This window comes from Natator depressus, chromosome 1, assembly GCF_965152275.1.
Source record: "Natator depressus isolate rNatDep1 chromosome 1, rNatDep2.hap1, whole genome shotgun sequence".
NCBI lineage: Eukaryota > Metazoa > Chordata > Testudines > Cheloniidae > Natator > Natator depressus.
Window position 1 is genome coordinate 314,773,927 of NC_134234.1, and position 23,036 is coordinate 314,796,962.

Consider the following 23,036-nt stretch of genomic DNA (forward strand, 5'->3'; position numbering starts at 1 on the left):
CAATCTGGTTCCTGTTCTGCTCCTGCGGAGTGTAGATATGGTCTGCCCCTTTCATGGTCTAGATTGCTTGGGTACAATTCAACCTGCAGTGAGTTAGCAATTTTGGGAGGATTAGAACCTGCCCCCAGATCTTTGTTGTAATTTCTAGAATTCATCAGATTTCTTCTCAGGATTATCAAACATAAGCTTCTCTTTTAAATGTATGTTTCAAGAATTCATGCATTGAAATGCTTCCATTTGATCCTATTGATTATGCAGTAGTCTATTTTGTTAGTCCACTGGGGTTTTGTTTAGACTATTAAACTGTTAGTCTGCAGTATAATGTAGGATTGTTTGATTGCTCCCATCTTTCCTACAAGGCGGTTTGTGAGAGTCAGGAGTGAGTGATTAGGCCCTTAGGGTTTGTTCTTGGTTGGTGCTGAACATCTCTGTTCCTATTGAATTCAATACCATGCTAGACAGGGCCTTAAAAGTGATGTCATCAAGAAAAGACATAATTATATCATGCTAATTAAGTCAGTACTCTTCTGAGAAGCAGACAAAAGAGTACTTGAAGAGTTGTTTATTTCAGCACTGAAGTGTTCAGCTGCTTCTTCTCTTTTGAAAAGAATGGCAAACTTGACATTCCAATTGACTCAATCTTTCAAAAAAAAAAGTTTAAAAGCATTTTGAAGACTGAGGTTGGTAACATCTCTACCTTGGCATCTTATCACCAATACTACCACATTGCAAATAATATGAGACAAAATCAGACACATGTACAAATAGGTTGTGGTCTTCTGAGTTGGGAATAAACATCCTTGAAAGAGAATGACTCACAGAATTTTATTTTGAGAAAATGTGTATTAGAAACATATTAGAAACCCATCTTTGAAATACATCTGAGCACTTCTCTCCTGAAAAGTGTAGCTCTGCATACAACAGAGCTTTCCAAAAATACAATGCCAGTGTTAAGAGTTCACTAAGAACACTCTGTAACAAGCTGAAAATGCCTGATCTTTGCTATTAACTGACAAGAAGCAGTAAAATCCCTGTAGGTAAATTGCATGTCTGAGGTATTTCTAGGACATCCACTACCATGGTAATAAAGTATAAAATAAACGACGCACTCATGTAATAGCTGGATTCTTGTACATGATCCTGTGTAATGGCTGATCCCAGTAATTATAATAGCCTGCTACTTACTCAGAGCTAAATGCACAAAAGGAGTTAGGTGCCTAAGTCCCAGTTCTGGGACCCCTGTGATGCACAAAACTTCTGTTGAACCTGTAGGGGCCTAAACTTACTCAACACCTACGTTTTTGCCATAAAAGTTCTCTAGGTACCTATTTTTCTTCCTCTGAGCACGTGTCTCACTGTAGGCACCCAAGCACCTAAGCCCCAGAGCTCACAAACTGGGAGAAGACAGGCATTCAGCTGCCTAAATTGCATGTGGGGCCCAATCCGGTAGGTGTGCTCGGGGGCACCTACCAGATGGAGCCCCACAGGTCCATGAACACAAAACAGCCAGAAGAAGACGCTCCCTCAACTTTTTCCCCAGTAGTTATGATACTCACGTGGGATGTGGGAGACCCCCTGGTTCAAGTTCTGACCCCTCCACCAGAGGGTGAGAAGGGATTTGAACAGGGTTCTGCCACCTTTCACTGAGTGCTCTAACCATTGGGCTACAGGATAGTCTGATGTGGGACTCTCTCATTCTCTCCTGTTGATGCTTTGCACATGGATAAATAAGTAAAGCATTATTGGAGCAGGGAGACAGGGTCTCGCACCTCCCAGGTGAGTGCTCAGACTATCACGTTAGAGTCCCTCATGCTTGTGCTCTCTTTCACACACATGTGCTTTCTCTCTTAAAATGTTATTTTGGCCAGAGAGAGGGTGCACAACCATGAGAATGACGCTACAGCCTGCTGGGTAGTGCACACATCTGAAAGATGATACAAACCTGTTCAAATCCTTCCCCCGCCCCCCATCATATGCAGCGGGATCTTGAAAGGGGGAATCTCCTACATCCTAGGAAAGTATTGTAACTAGGGGGCTAAAAGTTATGAGGGAAGTCTACCTTCTCCTTCCCCCCAGTTTTAGTTACTGTAACATCATAGGCACCTACCTGCAAGAGGGGGTTTAATTGCAAACAGAAATAGGCACTTCCCTCCAACCCAGACATAGACATTGATCTCTGAGACAGGGATCGGGGTTAGTACTCGCTTGTTGCCATCTCACATTGACTAGCTTAGGTGGCTCCCTGCCTAGTATGTTGGCTTTTTTGAATTGTACTTTAAGGTGCCTGTCTCTCCCCATTCATTGTATGGAAGCTTATGACTAACTCAGGCTTTGTGAATAGCAGTGTTGTTCTTGGCACTTAACACCTTTGGTGCATTGAGACCTTACTTCTTTACCTCATGAGACAGTGGTGCATTGTATTGTTGCTGAAGATCGCTAGTTTGATCCCTCCAAAATCATGGTGTCTGAATAAATGAAGCCATTTGTAAAGGTAAAGTGTCAAACTCTAAAATTTTCCAGACAAAACTTATGACATTCATGTGATAAGTGAATATCTGAAGGAGTTTTCAGTCTGGCCATAGACAGGACACTAAGGGCTTATCTTCACTACCGGGTAAGTCGACCTAAGTTAAACTAATCCAGCTACACTATTCAGTCGACATAGCTAAGGTCGACTTACCCCAGTGTCTTCACTGCGCTGCGTCAATGGGAGAAGCTCTTCAGTCGACTTACCTTACTCTTCCTGCGGAGCTGGAGTACCAGAGTCAACCGGAGAGTGCTCTGCCGATGATTTAGTGGGTCTTCACTAGACCCGCTAAATCAACACCCGCTGCATCAATCGCAGCAGCGTTGATCTCCCCATAGTGAAGACAAGCCCTAAGCCACACAACTGTTTTAAATGGTGTATTGTTCCCTTCACGCATTTTATAAGCCTAAAACCCATTATTCTATGTATTTGATCACTGTTACCCAACATGCCTTGTGAAAGAAGGGGAGGGAACAATTGTTAAAGGTAGGCATGACTGATGATGCAGTATTATTCCACTGCATAATACTTACTTGTCAAAGCAGTAAGTATTATGCAGTGGAAGAGAAATCCAAGTTTGGGCACTGTTTATATCTGTCTTTGGGGAGCTACTCACTGTCAGATATAGACAGACTGTGTCCACATTTAGCACTTTATGGGAATGTCAACAGAGATTAGTAACATCACAAATGGAGACAACATTATCAGCAAGGAATATCAATGGAAACTGTAAAACCATAAGACAATTTAAAAGAGGATCTCTAGAATCTCTTACCAGAAAAATGTTGGAGGCATTTTAGACGCAATTTGCCAAAACAGCCTGTCTGAGTCTTAAATGAGCAGAAAATTGTGCCCTATGCCTGTCACTTGTGAAAGAGTTGGGTTTTCTTATTGACACTCAGAATAGGAAGGAGGCAGTGAATCAGCTGTCCTGCTAGCACTTTGCACAATCTTAGCAAGTTGCTGGATAAAACTGATACAGACGAGACTAGCATTAAATAAAAGACACAAACTGAAGTGCACCAGTCCAGATGTGAAAATACTCCTTGAATTGTGCACAGTCATGGACCTTTACTACAAGCTCTAGTTCAGCTCTAATCAGTTTATACAAAGTTGCATGTTCAAGGTGAACTGACAGTTTCCTTTGAAATTGAGCATACCATCGTTCCGTGCTGGAACTCCTAGCTAGCAATAAAAAGCATCCTATCCGTTTGAAAGCTGTAACTTATGATACAGCACAAGCCCAGTATTTCAAGTTGTTTCCATACAGCCACAGTTGAAATCATCTGTTCTTCTGTCACTAAACCCAATTAACGCCAAATTGCTCAAGGGTTGGGAGGCTGAAGGAAAAAAGTACCTGGTTCTTCAGGCAACCGCAGTTGCAAATGAGTGTAGGTGGCCTTTATGGGCATCTTTAACTTGATATCCCCAAGCAAGAATGCTTAGTATGGGTTTTGGACAGTCAGATGCTGAATTATAATTCTGGAAACACTGTTAAAGTTAGCCTGGAGTGAACTCATTTTAATTTAGTTTGAAATTTTGTTTTGGATCTTAACTTTCTCCTGTGATAGGATAATAACTAAGGTAGTTAAGGTGGTTAGCTGGAAAACTGTCTTAATATTGGTCATGTAATGGTAAAATCTCCATGTTGTTTTATTTTGTTACTTTGGAAACTGGCCAAGGTTACTGAAATTAGTTGACTTTTTTCTTAATATATTTGTAAATGAAATTGGGAAAAGTGTTTTCATGTTGAACCTAAATATCAAGGAATGGGCAGCATTACTACAAAATGTTGGGGAACTGGATACCTCAAAGTATTAGTGGTGCCTTTCCTCTTCACTTAAAGTCACTGGTCTGAATGTGGCCAGGGTCAGCAGTGAGAAACATATTACCATACGGCGGTTGTTCACTGGTCCATGTAAAATGAATTGATGGTCTTAGCCAACAATTCTGCCTGTTGATGGACTTTCTCAGTAGAAAAGCCTTTAATTAAATGGTTTTGAGGATGACTGGTTCCTTCATTGTAAAAAATGGCCTGGAGTAGCTCACAGCTGGGGAGGTCTTGTTGGAAGCTTGTACTCATGCTATAACTGTTTACCTGTAAAACGGTTAACTTCAGAGGAATTTTAAGACAATAGGGCATCTTTCATCAGCATTAACGTTATACAGCATATAATGCAGGACTAAACTACCTTCAACCAAACTTCTTCAGGATAATTAGACAGGACCCACCTATGAGTTTTAGGCTGTAACTAATTTCTGCTTGTTTGCCTAGAGAAGTGTGTCCTCTACAGGAAATGGGGACACAGTCTTTATCAGAAGCTCTCCACAAGAGATAAACCACAGATGCTGAGTGTGACTAAGAAACACAATGTTTTTGATTAACTTCTTTATAGAATAAATTATTGATTATTAATTTTGGGTCAAATTGTGATTCAGGCTACATATTTGCACAGTGAAATAACTCCACCCATACCCCAATAGTATTGTGAGGCTAAAATTAATTACTGATTGATTGTGAGTTGCTCAGGTGCTATGGTGATCTGGAACATATAAGTACATACCTCACTGAGTTTGAGTCCTGGTGCTTTCTATAGCTGTGCTTCCTGGCTGGGTGCAGCTTCAGCATCACTCCTTGCTTAGACCTATGTCTAAAGCCACAACCATGCCTTTAGAGTTCTCTTCCTTGTGTGTATGTCAATGGCACACCCTAAGTGAAGAAGAATCTTTGTGACCAATAGTAGGAAAGTATTTTTTTTAAACTGAACTATAAACAGAATAATGAGCTATTACTTTTAAAAATATACTGCCCAAGGGACATGATGGAGGTACCATCTCTATAGTAAACTGCCACAGTTAGTTCTCTAATGTGGTGTTTTTAGAGAAATGCTGCTCAAGTGACTGGATAAATTTCATACAAATCTTCCAGTTATTTACCAAGTGATTAAACCAATGTAATTTATTATAGTTGTACCTGAGTATTTTTGCTTACATCTTAAAAAATTTGCTGCCTCAATTATGGCCTTTTGCTGCTATTTATCAGTATTGATTTTACTTTATTGTCTTATTTGGCAATTTATTTCTTTGTTTTTTCTAAGATTTGCATCTTAATATTTCTCACAAAATATGTAATTGCATCTGTAAAATATAATTAACTCACCCCTAAAGCTAATTTTGTTATATTATATTGGAAACATTTATTTTTAAAATTCATCCTGCTTATTTTATGGAAGAATTATTTTATTTATTGATTTCATTGTCAAAGGGGACAGAAGATTTGCTTGGGAATTCCTAGAATACTATGATAAGATAGGTAACATATCATGGCTGCAAGAATAATTATTCTTCAAAGAAGTGAGATGCAGGATTGCATCTGCAGTTTGTGGCCTCATTTCTGTATTTCATTGTGTTTTCATAACTACTTTTAGGAGCCACTTAAATAGAATGGGCCAAATTGGCCCAGGATACAACTCCATTGATTTCAAAACCATTACACCAGGGATGAATGGAATCTCTAAATGAAACAAAGTTGCAAGGTAGGATGTACAGAGCAGCCCCTGACACTCCTCTCTATAGACCCCAGAGAATTAGAAGACTCTGGCCCAGTGATTAAAAATAAGTTAAGTCAACCTCTTTGGAAATTTGTCAACATAACATTTTTCTGTTGGAAAATACCAATTCATCAAAATCCAACTGTTCCCTGGGAATGTGTTGATTTCAGTTCCAGCTCCCAAACACCCAAGCTTGCAGTTTCTCAGAAGTGTGGGGTCCTGGAGTTTCCCAGCCTCTGACCTTAGCTACCAGGTCCCCAGTTCCAGGGTAGGCTACCATGGAATTGAGGCTCCTGGAGTTTCCAGGGTCCCTGGCTCTAAAGCGGATCCAGGATTTCTAGGCTTCATGTTGCCCCCTGTATTCCATGGGGCTCTGGGATCTTAGGGAGCCTTGGAAACATTTCTAATGAACTTTTTGAATTCCTGGTCCATGGGAAACTTCAAAATTCCATTTTTCATTTCATTTCAGAACAACTTTTCTTCTTTGGAAATTTGGAATTTCCCACAGACCAGGAATTCTAGTTTTCAGCCCGCTCTACAGGTACACCTACTTACCAACTTAGGGCCAGACTTTTAAAAGCATTTAGCTTGCTAAAGATGGAAATAAGTGCCTAGTGGGATTTTCAAAAGCACATAGGCACCTAACTCCCATTTGAATTAGCACCATCTGCATCTTTAGGCACTGCAAGTTCAGATTCACAAAGGTATTTAGGCACCTTTTTCCCATTTAAATCAATGGGAGTTAGACACCTAAATACCTTTGTGAATCTGTGCCCTAAATACCTTTTAAAAAATCTCCCCCATAGTGCTTGACCCATGTCATAAATATAAAGGGAAGGGTAACAACCTTCCTGTATACAGTACTATAAAATCCCTCCTGGCCGGAGGCACAAAATCCTTTTATCTGTAAAGGGTTAAGAAGCTCAGGTAACCTGGCTGGCACCTGACCAAAAGGACTAATAAGGGGACAATATACTTTCAAATCTGGGCGGGGGGGAAGGGACGGGAAAAGGTTTTGGTATGTCTGTTCTGTGTGCTTGCCAGACACAGATCAAGGCAGCAAGCAATCCAACTCCATTAGAATCAGTAAGTACTAGCAAGGGAATGTGTTAGCTTATTTTTGTTTTGGCTTGTGATTTTCTCTGTGCTGAGAGGAAGGTGTATTCCTGGTTTTCTTTTTGTAACTTTAAAGTTTGGCCCAGAGGGAAATCCTCTGTGTTTTTTAATCTGATTGCCCTGTAAGATTACCTTGCATTCTAATTTTACAGAGGTGCTTCTTTTACCTTTTTTCTTTCTAATAAAGTTATGTTTTTTTTAGAATCTGATTGGGGTTTTTTTAATGTCCTAAAAAAACCCAAGGTTGGTCTGTGCTCATCTTGTTCATTCTCAACCTTCCCCAGGAAAGGGGAAGTTGGGGCTTGGGGGGATATTAGGGGGAAGTAGGAACTCCAAGTGATCCTTTCCCTGAGTTTGTCTAAATCACTTGTTTGTGGCAGCATTACCTAATCCAAGGTGCAAGGGAGAATTTGTGCCTTGGGGAGTTTTCAACCTAAGCTGGTAGAAATATGCTTAGGGGGTCTCTCATGCAGGTCCCCACGTCTGTACCCTAGAGTTCAGAGTAGGGAGGGAACCCTGACAACCCATAGCCTACAGAAGCAGTTTATGAATGAGGCTTCTGGTTTCTGCCCCAAACCTTACCCTCTATGTTCTGATATTACCCTCAATATACCAGTCACATATTTCATTAACAAACATATCTGGCATCTGCCCGCTACATAAGGAATGACTTCCTGGTCCACCAAGCTAACAGTTTGTCATGATTCAAGACCTTCCTTTACTCACTTCTTCACAAAACCCACACTAAGTGAGTCAACAGTCATAACTTTATATACATATGAAACAATAGCACAATCTATGAACCAACAAGTGCTCTAACCTTAACAGAGTCTCACATGTTTGCCTTGCTGTGCCCATTTCCTTCTTTACGCTATTCAGTCCCTACAGTTAGTTACAGTCATGGTGTTGCATCTTAACTTGGGCCAATGTGACTAGTCATGACCATAAAGTTACTCATATGGATGTTTGCAGGACTAGTCCCTGAACTCTCTGGAACATGGGCTTTGTCTGTGTTTTTTTTTTTAACTTTAGTTCTTGTGACACTTTCTCAGAGTAGTTGGAACCATAAACCACTGTTTTACCCTCTACCTCAGTGCGCGCAAGAGAGAGAGTTGTTGGAGTTTAAACTGTGTGTCAGCTCCCTGCCACGCCAGTCTGTCTACCTCACCAACTTCTCAAGACTCTGCCACTCTTAACCTTGCCTTGAAAATAATATTCTGTGAAGTCCAGTTCCCGAACCACCTGGAAAAGTGTTCCTCTGCACTATCCAGCCCGTATCACTTAACAGTCACAGAAATGACCAAGTTCACTGCTTGCAAAGAGTCAATGCACACACCAGCCTGTTAGTTTAGCTGAAAACCCACACTTTACTACACAGCACTGTGATGATTTAATTGTAAAACCAAAAATAAGTGTATTAATAACAAACAGATTTAAGAGATAGTAAGCAAGGATAATGTACACAGAAAATGGTTACAAATAAAACAAAGTAAAATGCTTTTATTGTATAATGTTTAACAGATTGCCTGAAACCAGGAATGAATTTCTTACTTACAGTCAGTTCTGAGCATCCTCAATGCACATGGCTAGGGTTTCACCTTTCAGAGATTCCAAGAGTGCTAGTCTCTTTGTCTTTTAAGTGATGGAGAACCACAATGTCTCTTTTCCCCCATAGTTCAGAAACCTTTTACATGTATTTTTTAAAGTAACCCTAAAGTTCTTCTCCCCTGTTACTTGTTCCTTAGGGCATATGTGCCATGTCTCTTTTTCACCCTCTTCTTAATTAGCTCCTCCTATTGGTTTAATTAATTTGTTCACCCTAGATGCAAATGTACTTTCATTGTCCCTGATTTACAGAGTTTGACCCAGGCAGACTGGTAAATCCACATTTCTTTGTCGAGGACCAGCCTGTGTATCCTCTCTATTCAGATTGTTTTGTCTGAATATATTTTAGGAACATATTTCCAGCACACATACATAATTTTTTACACACTAACCAAACACATGTCATGCAATAATATTAATGACAAGATGGGCACCAATTTTTATTTGATATCTTACAAGATACTTTTTGGATAAATACTATGACAACAGTATGTTAGTGAATTTATCAGGACTGGTAACAATTGTATTTATGAAACAGTAAGTCCTTTTCCATTTGACACTGAAGGGCTTCCAAGCACAGTTCTCATGAAAGTCAAGAAATAATACCATAAAAAATTGCATATTCTGTGCAGATTTACCCCACAATTCTGCTAATGAGGTCAGATCCTGCAACACCTCCACTACTCTGGGGCTGAACCTTGCAGGATAGCACACTTATATTCATTTATATTAGTGACCCTAATCATCAGGATTAGAATTCAGGTCTCTAGAAATAAAAGGCTACTGCATTTAGCTGCCTACACCAGTTACCGTAGGTTTTCACGAAAAGCAAGGGTGTTCAAAGGATAATATTTGATTAGTTATATGCAGTACGCCATATGTTCATAAGTGCTCAGCACCTAGCTGTTCTCAATAAGATTTTTACCAAGTCTGAGATCAAAGATGGATGTTGCTTCAGCATCCCTGTTTAGACACTCCCAGTGCTCAGGCATTTAAAATCCAGATTTCTGATTTGGGCCTTTCTCTAATTAAACATAATGGAAAAACATCTAGGATGGCCCTGTTGTTCTGCTGCACTGCCTTGAATCTCAGCCAATTATCTAGAGGATTTCTTAATGGATCATGTTCTCCTATTCTCTTGGCCTGACAACAAGCCTCATGGCTCACTTAGATATCATTGCCCTCTCATGATTTGGAAAAATTATCTTTAACACCAACAAAAAATCACATACTGTAAAATAGTATATGCGGAGGGGGGGAGGAGAGTCGGGGCAAATAATGCACGTTATGTAGGTTTTGTACAAAAGTATAAAGAATTCCAACCAGGCTAATTAAAATCATGAGGCGTATAAAACTGTGATCCCTCTGAACTGTGTGCTTGCTGTCCCCTTGGTGTTAAATCCTAGTATGCCATAAGCACAATGGATAGTATTTCATTCCTACAGCGTGTCCACATCATACACCATCTTTGGCCTGATCCTGCCCATCATAGTATGGAATACTGCATTTATAAGAACAATAGAGAACCTGAAAGGTGGTGAAGGAAAACTGAATATTGCATTCTGGAGAGTGCTGCTGAGGTCACTAACTTATTCCTGTCTAGTAGTGAAGAAGGAGATCAGGGAATGTGTAGCATTCTCATTATCATGATGAAGATTGAATTTAATTCAGTGGTCATTCTCCACCATGGCACACTCCACTTTTACAGTACATATCTGGATACACAGGGCTTCAGACTTACTACTGATAGGTCAAAAGACAAAGCTTGGTGATTTAACTTATCAGGGCCCATGCATAGCTTCTACTCACATTTCTACTGCAGTTCAACAGCACTGGACACTCTGCTCTGCCGTGTGCAAGTGCTTCCAGCAGGAAGGCCTGTGTGCAAAAGCAGATGATTAATCTAAGGCATCTGCATGTCTGAACTGAAAATGCTATTTCATGATAAATTATCAATTCTGACATTTAAAAAAATTAAGCATGGTACCAAAATACAATAGTTCCAGGTTTAAAGCTAGACTAGATATTAAATAATATCTAGGTGGATATCAAGAAAAATGTTTTCCCCTTACATCAATTTGTTGCAACACAAAATAAATGCATACTTACTCTTTTTTAAAAAATGCTTTGATATCACAGTTTTGGGGTAATTTGATCTATGGATATGCTATTTTCTCTTTCATGACACACTTTAACTGCCTGTTATTGCAAAATATGCCCGATATATCCACGGAGATGGCACCTAACGTACTACTGAATATCCTAAAATTGTCCTGATCAATGGTTCATAATTGAAACCTTTTATGCTCACCCCACTTTCATTCTAGTGATTTGGATATAGTGGGACACGAATCTAAATAACCTCTGCTTTTGGTTTTGTAAAACCAAAACCCAACCAACCAGCTTTTGGAAAAACAAAAGATATAAAGGAACTATTGCCTCCCCAGTGTATCTGTGGTCATAACACTCCAAAAATCTCAAAGGCATGATAAAACCAGCATGTGCTTAACATAAGAATGGCCATACTAGGTCAGACCAAAGGTCCATCTAGCCCAGTATCCTTTCTTCCGACAGTGGCCAATGCCAGGTGCCCCAGAGGGAATGAACAGAACAGGTAATCATCAAGTGATCCATCCCCTGTCACCCATTCCCAGATTCTGGCAAACAGAGGCTAGGGACACCATCCCTGCCTGGCTAATCACCATTGATGGACCTATCCTCCATGAATTTATCTAGTTCTTTTTTGAACCCTGTTATAATCTTGGCCTTCACAATATCCTCTGGCAAGGAGTTCCACAGGTTGACTTTGCATAGTGTGAAAAAATACTTCCTTTTGTTTGTTTTAAACCTACTGCCTATTAATTCAATTTGGTGGCTCCTAGTTCTTGTGTTATGAGAAGGAGTAAATAACACTTCCTTATTTATTTTCTCCACATCAGTCATGATTTTATAGACCTCTATCATATCCACCCTTAGATGTCTCTTTTCCAGCTGAAAAGTCCCAGTCCACATCTGGGAGTCACATCTCCCAGTCCAGACCACATCTCTATGCAGTATTCAAGATGTGGGTGTGCTATGGATTTATACAGAGGCTTCTGAGTTCCTAGAATATTCTGAAAGCTGAAAATCAAACTTAGGGCAATGCCAAATAGTCATGACAATGGGGCAGATTAAACTAATAATGACTGTGAAGTTGTGAGGCTTTCACCATGATGATTTTAAAGAACAGCATTTGCCCTCATACTTTGGCCATTATTCCTTCTCACAATGAGAGAAAATAATTGATTGTGCTTATTGGTGTTGTATACCACTTGGGAGATGTATAGAATATACACTTTTTCCCAATCAGATTGCTCTACTGAATGCAAACTCATTCTATTTCATCCTAAATTATTTGGTTCACACTGATGTTAACAGGTATTAAAAGTTATAATTAGGATATTTTATTATACTAAAAAAATCATTTAGCTGGCTTACTCACAAGTAAGAAGCTATTCAAACCATAGGGACATATTAAGCTCTATATCAATTATATTAATAGATATCAGGGCAACAGACTTTACATTGCAGAAATTTTGACATAAACTCTCATTCACTTACTCACTCACACCCACACACATTGGTGCTGGAACTAGGGGTGCTGCCACACCCCTTGGCTTGAAGTGGTTTCCATTATATAAAGGGTTTACAGTTTAGTTCAATGTCTCTCAGCACCCCCACTATATAAATTGTTCCAGTACCACTCCTCGCAGAAGGGGGATAATATGCAGCATGTTGTTGCTAATTGTTTCAAGCAGAATGGTATGAGCTTTCTATCAGTTTCATGGGATGTGTTGCATGCTTTTTATTAAGAAGAATCAAGAATTTAATAGATGTGTGAAAGTGTTTCTTTCATCAGAGACTCACTCTGTGCGAAGAACAGTGCAGATTTGACCCCTGAATACTTTCCTTTAATGAGCTCTTCACCCTGTAGATAATTAAGAGGTACACTCTCTTGAATTTTGGAAGATATTGATTCTGAATTTTGTAGACGTTCAAAAGCTTTCAAGAGCATTCATAAGATCTCTCACTGGAATTCCCTATGGACAGCATTCACACAGCTTCTCACTGGAATGTCCTATAAAATAAATGGCATTTTATTGAACACTATGAATATTATCAAAGACTCTTTATAAAGATACCAAATGCTGTGTAATAATAGAGAGCGTGAGTGCACAGAAAGATTTAAAATTACTAAGATAGTTAGACTAAGTTTTGTTCTTTTATTCATTCTGTCTGTCACTGACATGTCTCCTAAGCCCTCAAGAGGACATTAATATTGGGCTCAAATGGAAAACAAGCTAACACCAGGCTTGGAATTTTGGGATTTATGACATATTCCTATTAAAAAACCACTGAGACCAAGGGAGGGTTTGGTAATATTTGGTGAAGTTCACAGTGACAAGATGTTGAGTACCACCACAAAGGCAAAACAGTTAAATGCTAAGAAGACTTTAGTCTATGAAAAGTGGACTCCTTCGCCTATATGGGACATTCTGGTAATGATCAATCAAAGCTGTTATCTAAAATGTAGAACCTATGAAACAGTGTCATGAACACTCACCTAAAGTGCTGTAAAGTTTAGTCTCATCTATACAGATGTGTAAATGACACAAGGGAGAATTAGCAATTCATGTAGCAAGATGAGAAAAGAGATTGGGCATAGAAATAAAGGACAACAGCTTCTGTATGGTGAAGAAAGATAAAACATGTGATGGATGTTACCAGGTACATGGTGACTAATCTAAAGGGAAATAAGGACAGATGGCAAAGTAAGATGGTGGGGTGAATTTCTCTTTAGATGATCAGTAGCAGAACACTATTCTGTAAAGATTTTATTAAGGAAATGTTTCTTCTGAAGTTGAGCTAGATCTGAGTTAAAATAATGGCAACTCTGTAACTAAGCCTGCAGGGAAATATAATGGACTTTCACTTTGGCATTTCTGGCTGGGAATTATTCCCATAACAAATACTTCAGATGCTCATAATTGGTATTTTGGCCATCTAAATTAATCCTCATCTGTTACACTACACCTGTGCCCATTCAAGGGGTGATAATTTCATTAGGGTTAGGAGCCAGTCAAGAATGGTTGTAGATGAGAAGCCTGCAGAATGTGGCAAGTGTCATCTCTTCCAAAAGAAGCCCCTACTGTATGACAGCAGTGACCCATTAGTGTCATAAGCCTCTCATACCTGTTCACATTTGTATTCCAAATTAGAGTATGGCTTTGTATGCTAATTATTCAAAGGCATATTCTGATTGGATCATTTTGATGATGGCAGAGCTGGGTGTGAACCCCCAGTGGTGCACAGTTGGGACCCAACACCAGAAAAAAAGAAACAAACATTCCTAATCTCATAGAACCAAATTTAGTTGTAGCATGAGAAGGACTGAAGTCAGTAAGATTTCCATTCATGTGTGTATGCACTGAATTTGACCCATCATGGGTGGGATGTTGGTTTGGAAATAAACAAATATTGGTTAGGGAAAATAGTTAGGGAGGGGTAAAAGTTCAATACATTTAAGTAGTGCACTTCTTAAGTGGTTTGAGGCATGCACCAAAGTACCTAAGGAGTGTACCAATAGCCTATTAACCCCCATCCTCTTGTAGCTTTAACAGTCACCATAAGAGTGGTGGAGATGAAGCTGTAGGGACTGATTCTTAAATTATTTACACTAATTTAACACTCACATAACTCTTGGTAACAGAGATTATGTGTAACTGTTGAGAGAGGGAGCAATGTACAAGTTCTGGTGGTATATAGCACGGCACGGCTTATAAACCCTGGCAGAAATCTGCTTGGTAAATAAGGGTAAATTGATGTGAGATCAGAATCATGCCCGTGAAGTTTGTGGTACTTGTGGCTAGCGTTACATAGTACCTTTTACTTTTTAAGAACAATTGTCATATTAGCATCATTTATAAGTACAAGTTAGAAGCCCTCTGTTTGGCATCCAATATTATACAAGGATTAAGCTGGATTGCAATGAGTCAAGGAAAAAACATAAAACAAAAGCCCCCCAAAATATGGCTAAATATTTGGAAGTTCATGCTCACTGCTGGCCTAACCACTGATGCACTGAGATGATACAGAAGGAAAAAAAAGATTCCATAAATGTTGATTCTGCATGAGGTCTTCATCTTTGTGTATTTCATTGTATATATGAAATAGCTTATTTGTACTTACAGTCAAGTAATAACTAGAAGCACACTGACAGGACATGCTGTAAAGACCAGGGCCATAGTGTTTTTACATTTAAGTATTGTAATTGTTGTGGTAGATTTTCACGTCCTTCATATTGGAAATCACTGTTTCTTATTACATGCTCAGCTGGGTTTTTTATAGATGTTATGTTTATTTCAATGCAATTTTTATACATGTTACAGAAATTGCCATTAAATTAAATTAAATGACCAAAGATTACCACATTGTGGTATCCAAGTTACCCCCATTGTACCCCTATACATGGAATAGTTAATAACTTTAGTACCTCCTATGAAGTGGTCTGGCTACACTTGCTCAATGTTGATCTTTCAATGGTCACCATTGTATTAGGACAAAATCCTGATGATATAATATATTTGTAAGTAAATGTATCCATGCTGTCAAGTACATTAACAATATGCGAGTGACTGAGAGCATGATTGCACTTATCATTCAAGTGCAGTTATGCCTGAGGGTTTTAATTATTTAAAAGCCTTTATTCCACTGATAATTATAATGCAAATATGAGCTCATGATATAAAAATGTTGTTCATATACATTACATGAATAACTGTAAATGAAGAAAATTGCTAATGTATAGCCAACATAATTTGACTTACAATGTTTTACTTAATTTTCCCCTTGATTAAATTTTGTGCAAGTGCTATGATAAGCTCTGTGATGAGAAGGTATACAGTTCACATCTAAGTAGCTCATGGAGAATTATAAAACAGAGTGCTGAGATAATTAAATAAGTATTAAGTGGATTAGTTGGTCAGATCCCAAAGCTCTGATATGGTGTTTAAGTGGGAAAGAATGCAAAATGACTACAGAATCTGCTGGTGTGATTTCAATAACAGTTTTAGCTGTCATAGTGGGTGTGATCGCTTATATCCTGCAATACATGGCATTTGTCATCCTACAAAATTATTAGAAAAAAATGATCATTTCCTGTTGAGTGTTTTAATTTTCACTTTGGATGGGGAAAAGAAAGAAGAAAAGTCTGTAGCAGAAACTGGATTCACATTTCCTGACTGGTCACATGAAATACTGGAAAACATGTTTATAGGTGCTAAATATAGAACCTCAGAAATGGTATTTTTCTTCAACTGTTTCCCTGTTATGGGTGTCATGCAAAATGTTATTTTTATGCTGATCTCATGCAGCACAAAACTCATAGGTCCTTATACTCAAAAGAAATTCAGCAGTGGATATTTAATGCCCACAAAGGCATATCCCACTGTAGAATTGGGGCAACAGATTACTAGATTGTAAAACCTTCATAAGCATCTAGTCTGACCTCCTGCATAACAGAGACCAGAGAATTTCATCTAGTAATTCCTGCTTCAAGCCTATGGAATCCTGGTGCCATTGAAATCAATGGCAAAACTCCCATTAACTTAAATGGATACTGGATTTCAACCCCTATCTTTTAGGGAGATATCCAATCTTGGGTTAAAGTCTTCAGGTGATGGAGTATCTACCGCATCCATTAGTAAGTTGTTTCAGTGGTTATTCTCCTCATTAAAATGTTTGTTATCCTATCGGGGGCAGAAAAATATTATATGATTTAGATGATCAGTTACAAATCATGAATGATAAAGAGCAAATAGTCACAATGAACAGTTCACAAACAGCCCACTGCATATGAAAATCCCATTATTTGTCTATATGATTCAGTTAATACAAAGCATTTTAAAATATAGGAATTGTTTTCCTGTAAAAATATCATTTAAGAGGCTTGAAAAGTTTTCATGCCCTTTCTATCTTAGGATATTTATTGACATTTTCTTATTTTTGGTCTGAGGAAAGGTACTCAAGAAGAAACATGTGGATAGTTCCATTAAAAATAGATTGTATTTAAATGTTTGTTAATGAATCAGAATCTAAATAATAATCCTGCATACTGAATCTCTATAGGAAATGTTTCCCTACCTTTGGAATTTACAATGTCAAAAAACCTGTCAGATATCTTGATTTGCATTTCATCTCTTATTTTCTGCAAAACTACCTCTTTGGTTCCTTGGCTTGATATTTTCCTCAGTCTTCTCTCATGCTTGCTCTGTTGTGCTTTTTCTTTTGGTGTTGTGTATAATTTACAATGCCCTTTCAGGTCAAACCCTACTTTTTCTCATTGTACCCTCACATTTTGTTTTAGGTCTCTTGTTTTGGATCTCTGGAGAAAAGTTTTCCTTTGTGACCCAATTTCCAAACCCTCCAACAAAATCACAGTTGCAAACTTTCCCCAAGCTATTTCACTGGAGATTATTTCTATCTCTTTTGCCAGGATTTTATATATTACAAATAGGTATTGTCTTGTAGAAAGATACCACTTTAAAAAACTGTTAAGCCTTTGATTATCTTTTATTAGTTGTGGTTTCTTTCTAAAAAATAACGAAAAAAGAAGGTCCCAGTTCTACAATTAACAGACATGAGTCAGCAAAGAGAAGGACCATATATTAATTATGATTAATTAGTTATCTACTTTTACACTTACCAGATTCCAGTCAGACAAAAGTGTCTGTTAGTAACATGTTAACTTGCATTTTCATGCCTTTAAATGTAATGGTAAAATATTACAGATAAAGATGGTAGTACTGCCTATTATTAAGGTTGTTCAACAAATCTCACTATAATACCCTGTTTTCAATTGCTTGTAACTCTGTGAAACTTTAAACTTTGAAATTTTCTATGCTAGGTGTCGATCCCAGGTGTCTACCATTTATTTGGAAAATGTCAGCCAATATAACTCAGCCATTTCCAAGATCAAGGCTAGGGCAAACGGAACTCTTTTGCCCAGATTAAAAGAAGAGCAAAGATTTTTTTCTTGGAAAAGTAGTAGGCTCTTTGAATCAGGGGTTTCAACTTCGCAAAGGGGTGACTTGGCATTTATGTAAGGAATGTGGTTTTTTACCACCCCCCTGCTAATTCACCCAAATTTGGCTGAATTATAAGCCTTAAAAAATCACAGTTCACACATGTTCAGTGGACACGTCTTTGATTTTTAACACTAAAATCTCTGAAGATTCTGTCCTCACAGAGCACATTAAATCTCTCATTGCTCCCAGTGCTGATCAGACTGTACATGCACCATTCACACAGAATGACTAAGTATGATCCTTCATAGCTACTATGTGTCTTTGTTCTGTACCTCTGCCATCTCCGCAGAGAAACTGAACATGCTCCAGACACAGCTATTGAGGTTCAGAAGGACTTTCTTTGTAAGAGCTGCTTTCAGCTGCTTTGGACGAGGCATCAGAACTACGAGTAGAGAACCTTTTTATTCTATAGTAGGGAACCTGTGTTCTTCTATATCAGTATATCTGTATCAGTATATCTATATCAGTAACCTGCTGGCAGGCCGCAAGACATTTTGTTTACATTGACCATCCGCAGGCACAGCCCCCTGCAGCTCCCAGTGGCCGCGGTTCGCCGTTCCCGGCCAATGGGAGCTGTGGAAGCAGCAGGCCGCAGGGACGAGCTGGCCACCGCTTCCCACAGCTCCCATTAGCTGGGAACGGCAAACCGCGGCCACTGGAAGCTGCAGGGGACAGTGCCTGAGGACAGTCAACATCAGCAAAATGTCTCACGGCCTGCCAGAAGATTACCCTGATGGGTGCATGCCAATTGTTGCCAATCTCTGTTCTATACTCTCAATGATCCCTGCAGCCATCCAGGCAGCAAGGAAGAAGTCATTGAATTTGAGAAAGAAGAGACAAAAGCTAGACCAGAGGGAGGGAAAAGGGTTTTGATGAGACTGGGACTGGAGGAGGGGAGAGAAACTGGAACTAGAAGCTGGGTGAGCATTGAAGATGGAATTGCTGGGGTAAGGAGACTAGGGGCTGAATTATAGTTGCAAAGACCACCTTAATTCTGGCATTTCCTAACTTTTGAGTGCCTGACTTTGCAACCTTAATATTATTTTAACATAGTTTTTTGTGTGCAATACAACTTTATACTAGTGTATCAGTTAGCCTGATTCTAGCCTTTCTCAGTTTGATATGATCATCAGTTTAAAACTGATTTCCTTCAAATTTAGCTGCATTTTTACATCAGAACAATAACTAGAAAACAATTCAAGTTAGAAGAAAATTAGTTCAGTAAATATGAAAGTTGCAATCATTTAATGTCAGCAAAATATATGTGATAAGTAGAGCTTGCTGAAAGATGGTAAATATGTTTGGCTGCAAAAATTAACATTTTCTTTGGGGGAAGAGAAAAAAGGAGACAAATGGGGGGAAAAAACTGAAAACATGCTAATTTCAAAAAATGAAAAATTTTCATGCTTTCAGTTTTCGTTTTTTCAGAAAAAAATCAAAAAATTTTGAAAAATTAATTTCAAGAAAACAATGATTTTCAAGTAACCCAATATTTCATTAGAAAAAAAATTAGAAAGAAAAATTTTGACCAGATCTTATGCGAAGTGCGGTCCTGGATAAAGGAATTTTCTACATGGAGTCATAACTTTGGTAAAAACTAACAAATGTTTTCAAATCAAGCCAAGGACCTAGTCCTCCATGAAGACTATGTGTCAAGTTTCAGCTTCGAAATTCAGCTCTTAAGACATAAAGGCCAGAGTCGCCAGTCTAGTAAGGTCAATTTTCCCAATATAAACAGTGCAAAGTGGCCTTAAATAGTCCAAAGATAGGTGGTGGAGAATTGCCCCTCCAGGGCAGCAGTCTGCTGACACAAAACTAATGGAAGTAGCTCTACCATCTCTTCTGCCAACTGCCTCTCACCTCTACCATAAGGAAAGGAGTGTTGGGAGCTGTCAGGGCAGAGTATGGGCAGGATTAGTGGGAAAGGGATATTATAAAGCAGAACTCTGCTATGCCCAATCTTCCACATGTGTAAATTACACTTGCTCTTGTGCCATCATCTTGCTGAGGCATCCCTTCTCCACTAGTGTTGTAAACTCCTTATTGGCTAAGACACTTAGCAAATATTGTCTAAAGTCTCTTACTTAAGTTACCCTATGCAAATTACTTATTAATGTATTTGGAGGTTAGCAGAGCCTTTTAACCCTTTTCCTAGGTAGAGGGACAACAGAACTATAACCTATTTCAAATTATATTTATATATTTACTATTTTGGCATAACAATAAAATGCACTTGGGTTCTCATTTTAGAACACCTTTTCCACTACCTTATTAATTATTCTTTTTGAATAGCCATAGAGTCATTGAGAGCTAGGTTCACAAAGGAACTTAGGTGCATAGAAAATTATTGGGATTCATAAATCCTGAATGAAGTGCTCAGGATCGCTACACAATTAATGGGGAAAGACAAACACCTAACAATGAGATTCACAAAAGCCAACACACTGAGCAAGGGGCCACCTAAGCTAGCCAAAGGGAGATGCCAAGATTGGGGTGTGTCCTAAGCTCTTCCTCTCTGCTGGAGGTGGGCCCATCCATCCAGGCTCCAAGGAGGCCCTTATCTCTGCTTAGGATTTACAGCCAGGAACCCTCTCCTGTAATCACACAGCTAAGATGTTTGCTAGTACTACTGCTGCTTGTTGGAGTAGAGGGATTGGATCGTGGATCTCTCACTGTCTACGGGGTGTGCCCTGACCAGCAGGCTATAGAGTCATTCTCTGTCTTGCTCTCTGGCCCAATGACTCTTTAATTATTTATCCAAAGTAGAACTTCTTGAAAAGGAAGGATTGAGAGAACGCCCCCTTAAGAGACTATCTCATAGTCCACTAGATAGGGCATTCACCTAAGAGCTGGCAGATCCCTGTTCAAATCCCTTGTCCTACACAGGCAGATGGGAGATTTGAATGGGAGCTGTCCTACACTCCAGGTGAATATCCTAACCACTAGGCTAAAAGTTACAAGGGAGGTCCTCCCCTCCCCATTCTTTCATGTGGAGCTGCTGAGCACACCTACCAGATAGGATCCCATAGATGAGTTGGGTGGAGGAGAGCCCCTCTTGCACAGGGGCTTAGGTCTTTGGACTCCTTCCACAGTGTGGCAGCAGCACACAAGCCCAAAGGCAGAAACTTAGGTGCCTAGGGAACTTTTACTGCAAAAATATCAGGACTGAAGGAATTTAGGCGTCTACAATGTTAGGCAGCAGTGCGGGGGGAGGGGTTGTGAATGCCATTGGCACCTAAATCTGGGACATCAGCATCAAAGACCCTTTGTGAATCTAGCCCCATGTAACTTATTTCATTTCAGAGGAGAATTAAGATACACTATTGGGCCCAGGGTACCTGCATCTGCAGGTCTCATGGGTGCTGTATGGTAACTTACTGGCCCTATGGTGTATATAGATGTAGATCAGCAGAAATCCTTCAGGAATCTTCACTCTTGGCACAGTTTCAATAAACACTGAAATATAAGGTCCACCGTGGATCTGAAGAGCAGATTTTCTAGACATTACCCACTTGGCAATCTTCAGGATGTGGTCAGTCGCAATCTGTTTCTGGCTTAATGTTCTCTTCACAACACATGTTTGCACCTTACTAGTAAGATTGGAACCACTTCCCCAAAAGTGAACCTGAATTTGGGCCAAACACTTTTGAGTAGTATAAATTTAGTATACAATCCATGTCTCTGGTGTGATCCTTTTAAAAAATCCTTTAAAACATTTTTCAGAAGGAAAAAACAATCACTTAAATAAATTGTTCTTCTGAAGGATTACAGAAGAAAAGGCTACATTGTTTCTAACCATGCAACATTCTGATGTATTGCTTTACACTGTGCCATATTGTAATGTGTCACTTTTGGTGACTTTCTTATTTTATTTCCTTGGCACTTCAGATATGACATGATGTTATGCAATGTGACTAATGTAACCTCATAGGACCTAAAGCAACATGATGCTTCGGGATAGAAATTTGCTAAAAGGGCTATTACTGTGGTGTTTTACAAGATTTAATTTCTCTGATACTTAATCCACAATCTCTCGGTGTTAATGGCTAATTAGCATATTAAATTCCTTTACAAAAATATCAGTATTTCAAAATCTGAATCATTCTAAAAATTATCCACATGAAAATATATTTTGCTGAGTGTTAAAGTTCTTTAAAAATAAATATTGTGTTCTTATCTTGATGTACAGTGAGTTATGCATGTAAATACTCAATACCAAGTTGGAAATAAGACCCTTATGCTCCTATTGAAATATAAAATATAAAACCAGAATAGTTTAATTTCTCTGGGCTATTTTTTCTTTTGCACTTCGCTTTAAAGTTTGCAATCTAAAATGTAATCTCATTTATTTTTGCACATTTGTAATCTTTACAAATCCATCTTTCTTTGAAGACAAACATCAATTTTCAAACTTGAGTGCCTAAAGTTAGCCATGTAAATATCCATTACTGGCATCTAAGCCAAAGGCACAAATGGGACTTAGGCCTTCAACTCCATCATCTTTCAATGCGGGATGGGCATCTAACTTCCCTTAGTGCCTTTGATAATCTCCCTGCTAAGTACTGGTTTAATGCATCAAATTACCTATTTAGACAGTACATATCTGCCTAATTATCAATCTATGTACCTACAGTATAGTTTGACACTCAATGCTGAAAACTGTTCCTAGGATGTCATAGTACTTAAAGTTAGACTCATTTTGCAAATCTCCTTTTCTGTCTGGCCTGAAACCAAATTCAGAAAATGAACTGTTCAGACATTTTGTAAATGTTCCCTTACACCCATGAAGGAGGGGTAAACTATGCATGCTATCTCTCATCACTGTTGCTGTCACTATGATAGAAAAGTGAAGCAGGAACAACTTTATTCATAGGCAGGATAGTCAGCCACCACGGGTACTTCCTGAAGACATGCATTGTGGTTCCAGGAGTAGTTTCACATAGAAAAAAGCTATGTGGACAGAGGAGTCTCTGGTTCAAAAGTTCAAGCTGTTGAAACAGGCAGTGAGAAGATGAAGCCTCAGTCCCAGACTTAGGGGTGAGAAGAAGGGAAATGAGGTTAGGAAAAAATGATAGAGAAGTTAAACAAGGGACAGAGAGAAAGGGATGGGTT

The 23,036-nt window shown here is 38.9% G+C and overlaps 1 protein-coding gene across 1 annotated transcript in view; it reads right to left on the reverse strand.

The window, feature by feature from the left end:
* TAFA5 (TAFA chemokine like family member 5) overlaps positions 1-23,036 on the reverse strand; it is a 712,037-nt gene that overhangs the window by 20,795 nt on the left and 668,206 nt on the right. Inside the window, exons 4-5 of the mRNA XM_074942400.1 lie at positions 10,609-10,677; positions 5,092-5,237 (exon numbers count right to left, since the gene is read on the reverse strand). Of these exons, the coding sequence (XP_074798501.1) occupies positions 5,199-5,237; positions 10,609-10,677 (108 nt within the window). The 3' untranslated portion in view covers positions 5,092-5,198. The remainder of the gene's footprint in view (positions 1-5,091; positions 5,238-10,608; positions 10,678-23,036) is intronic.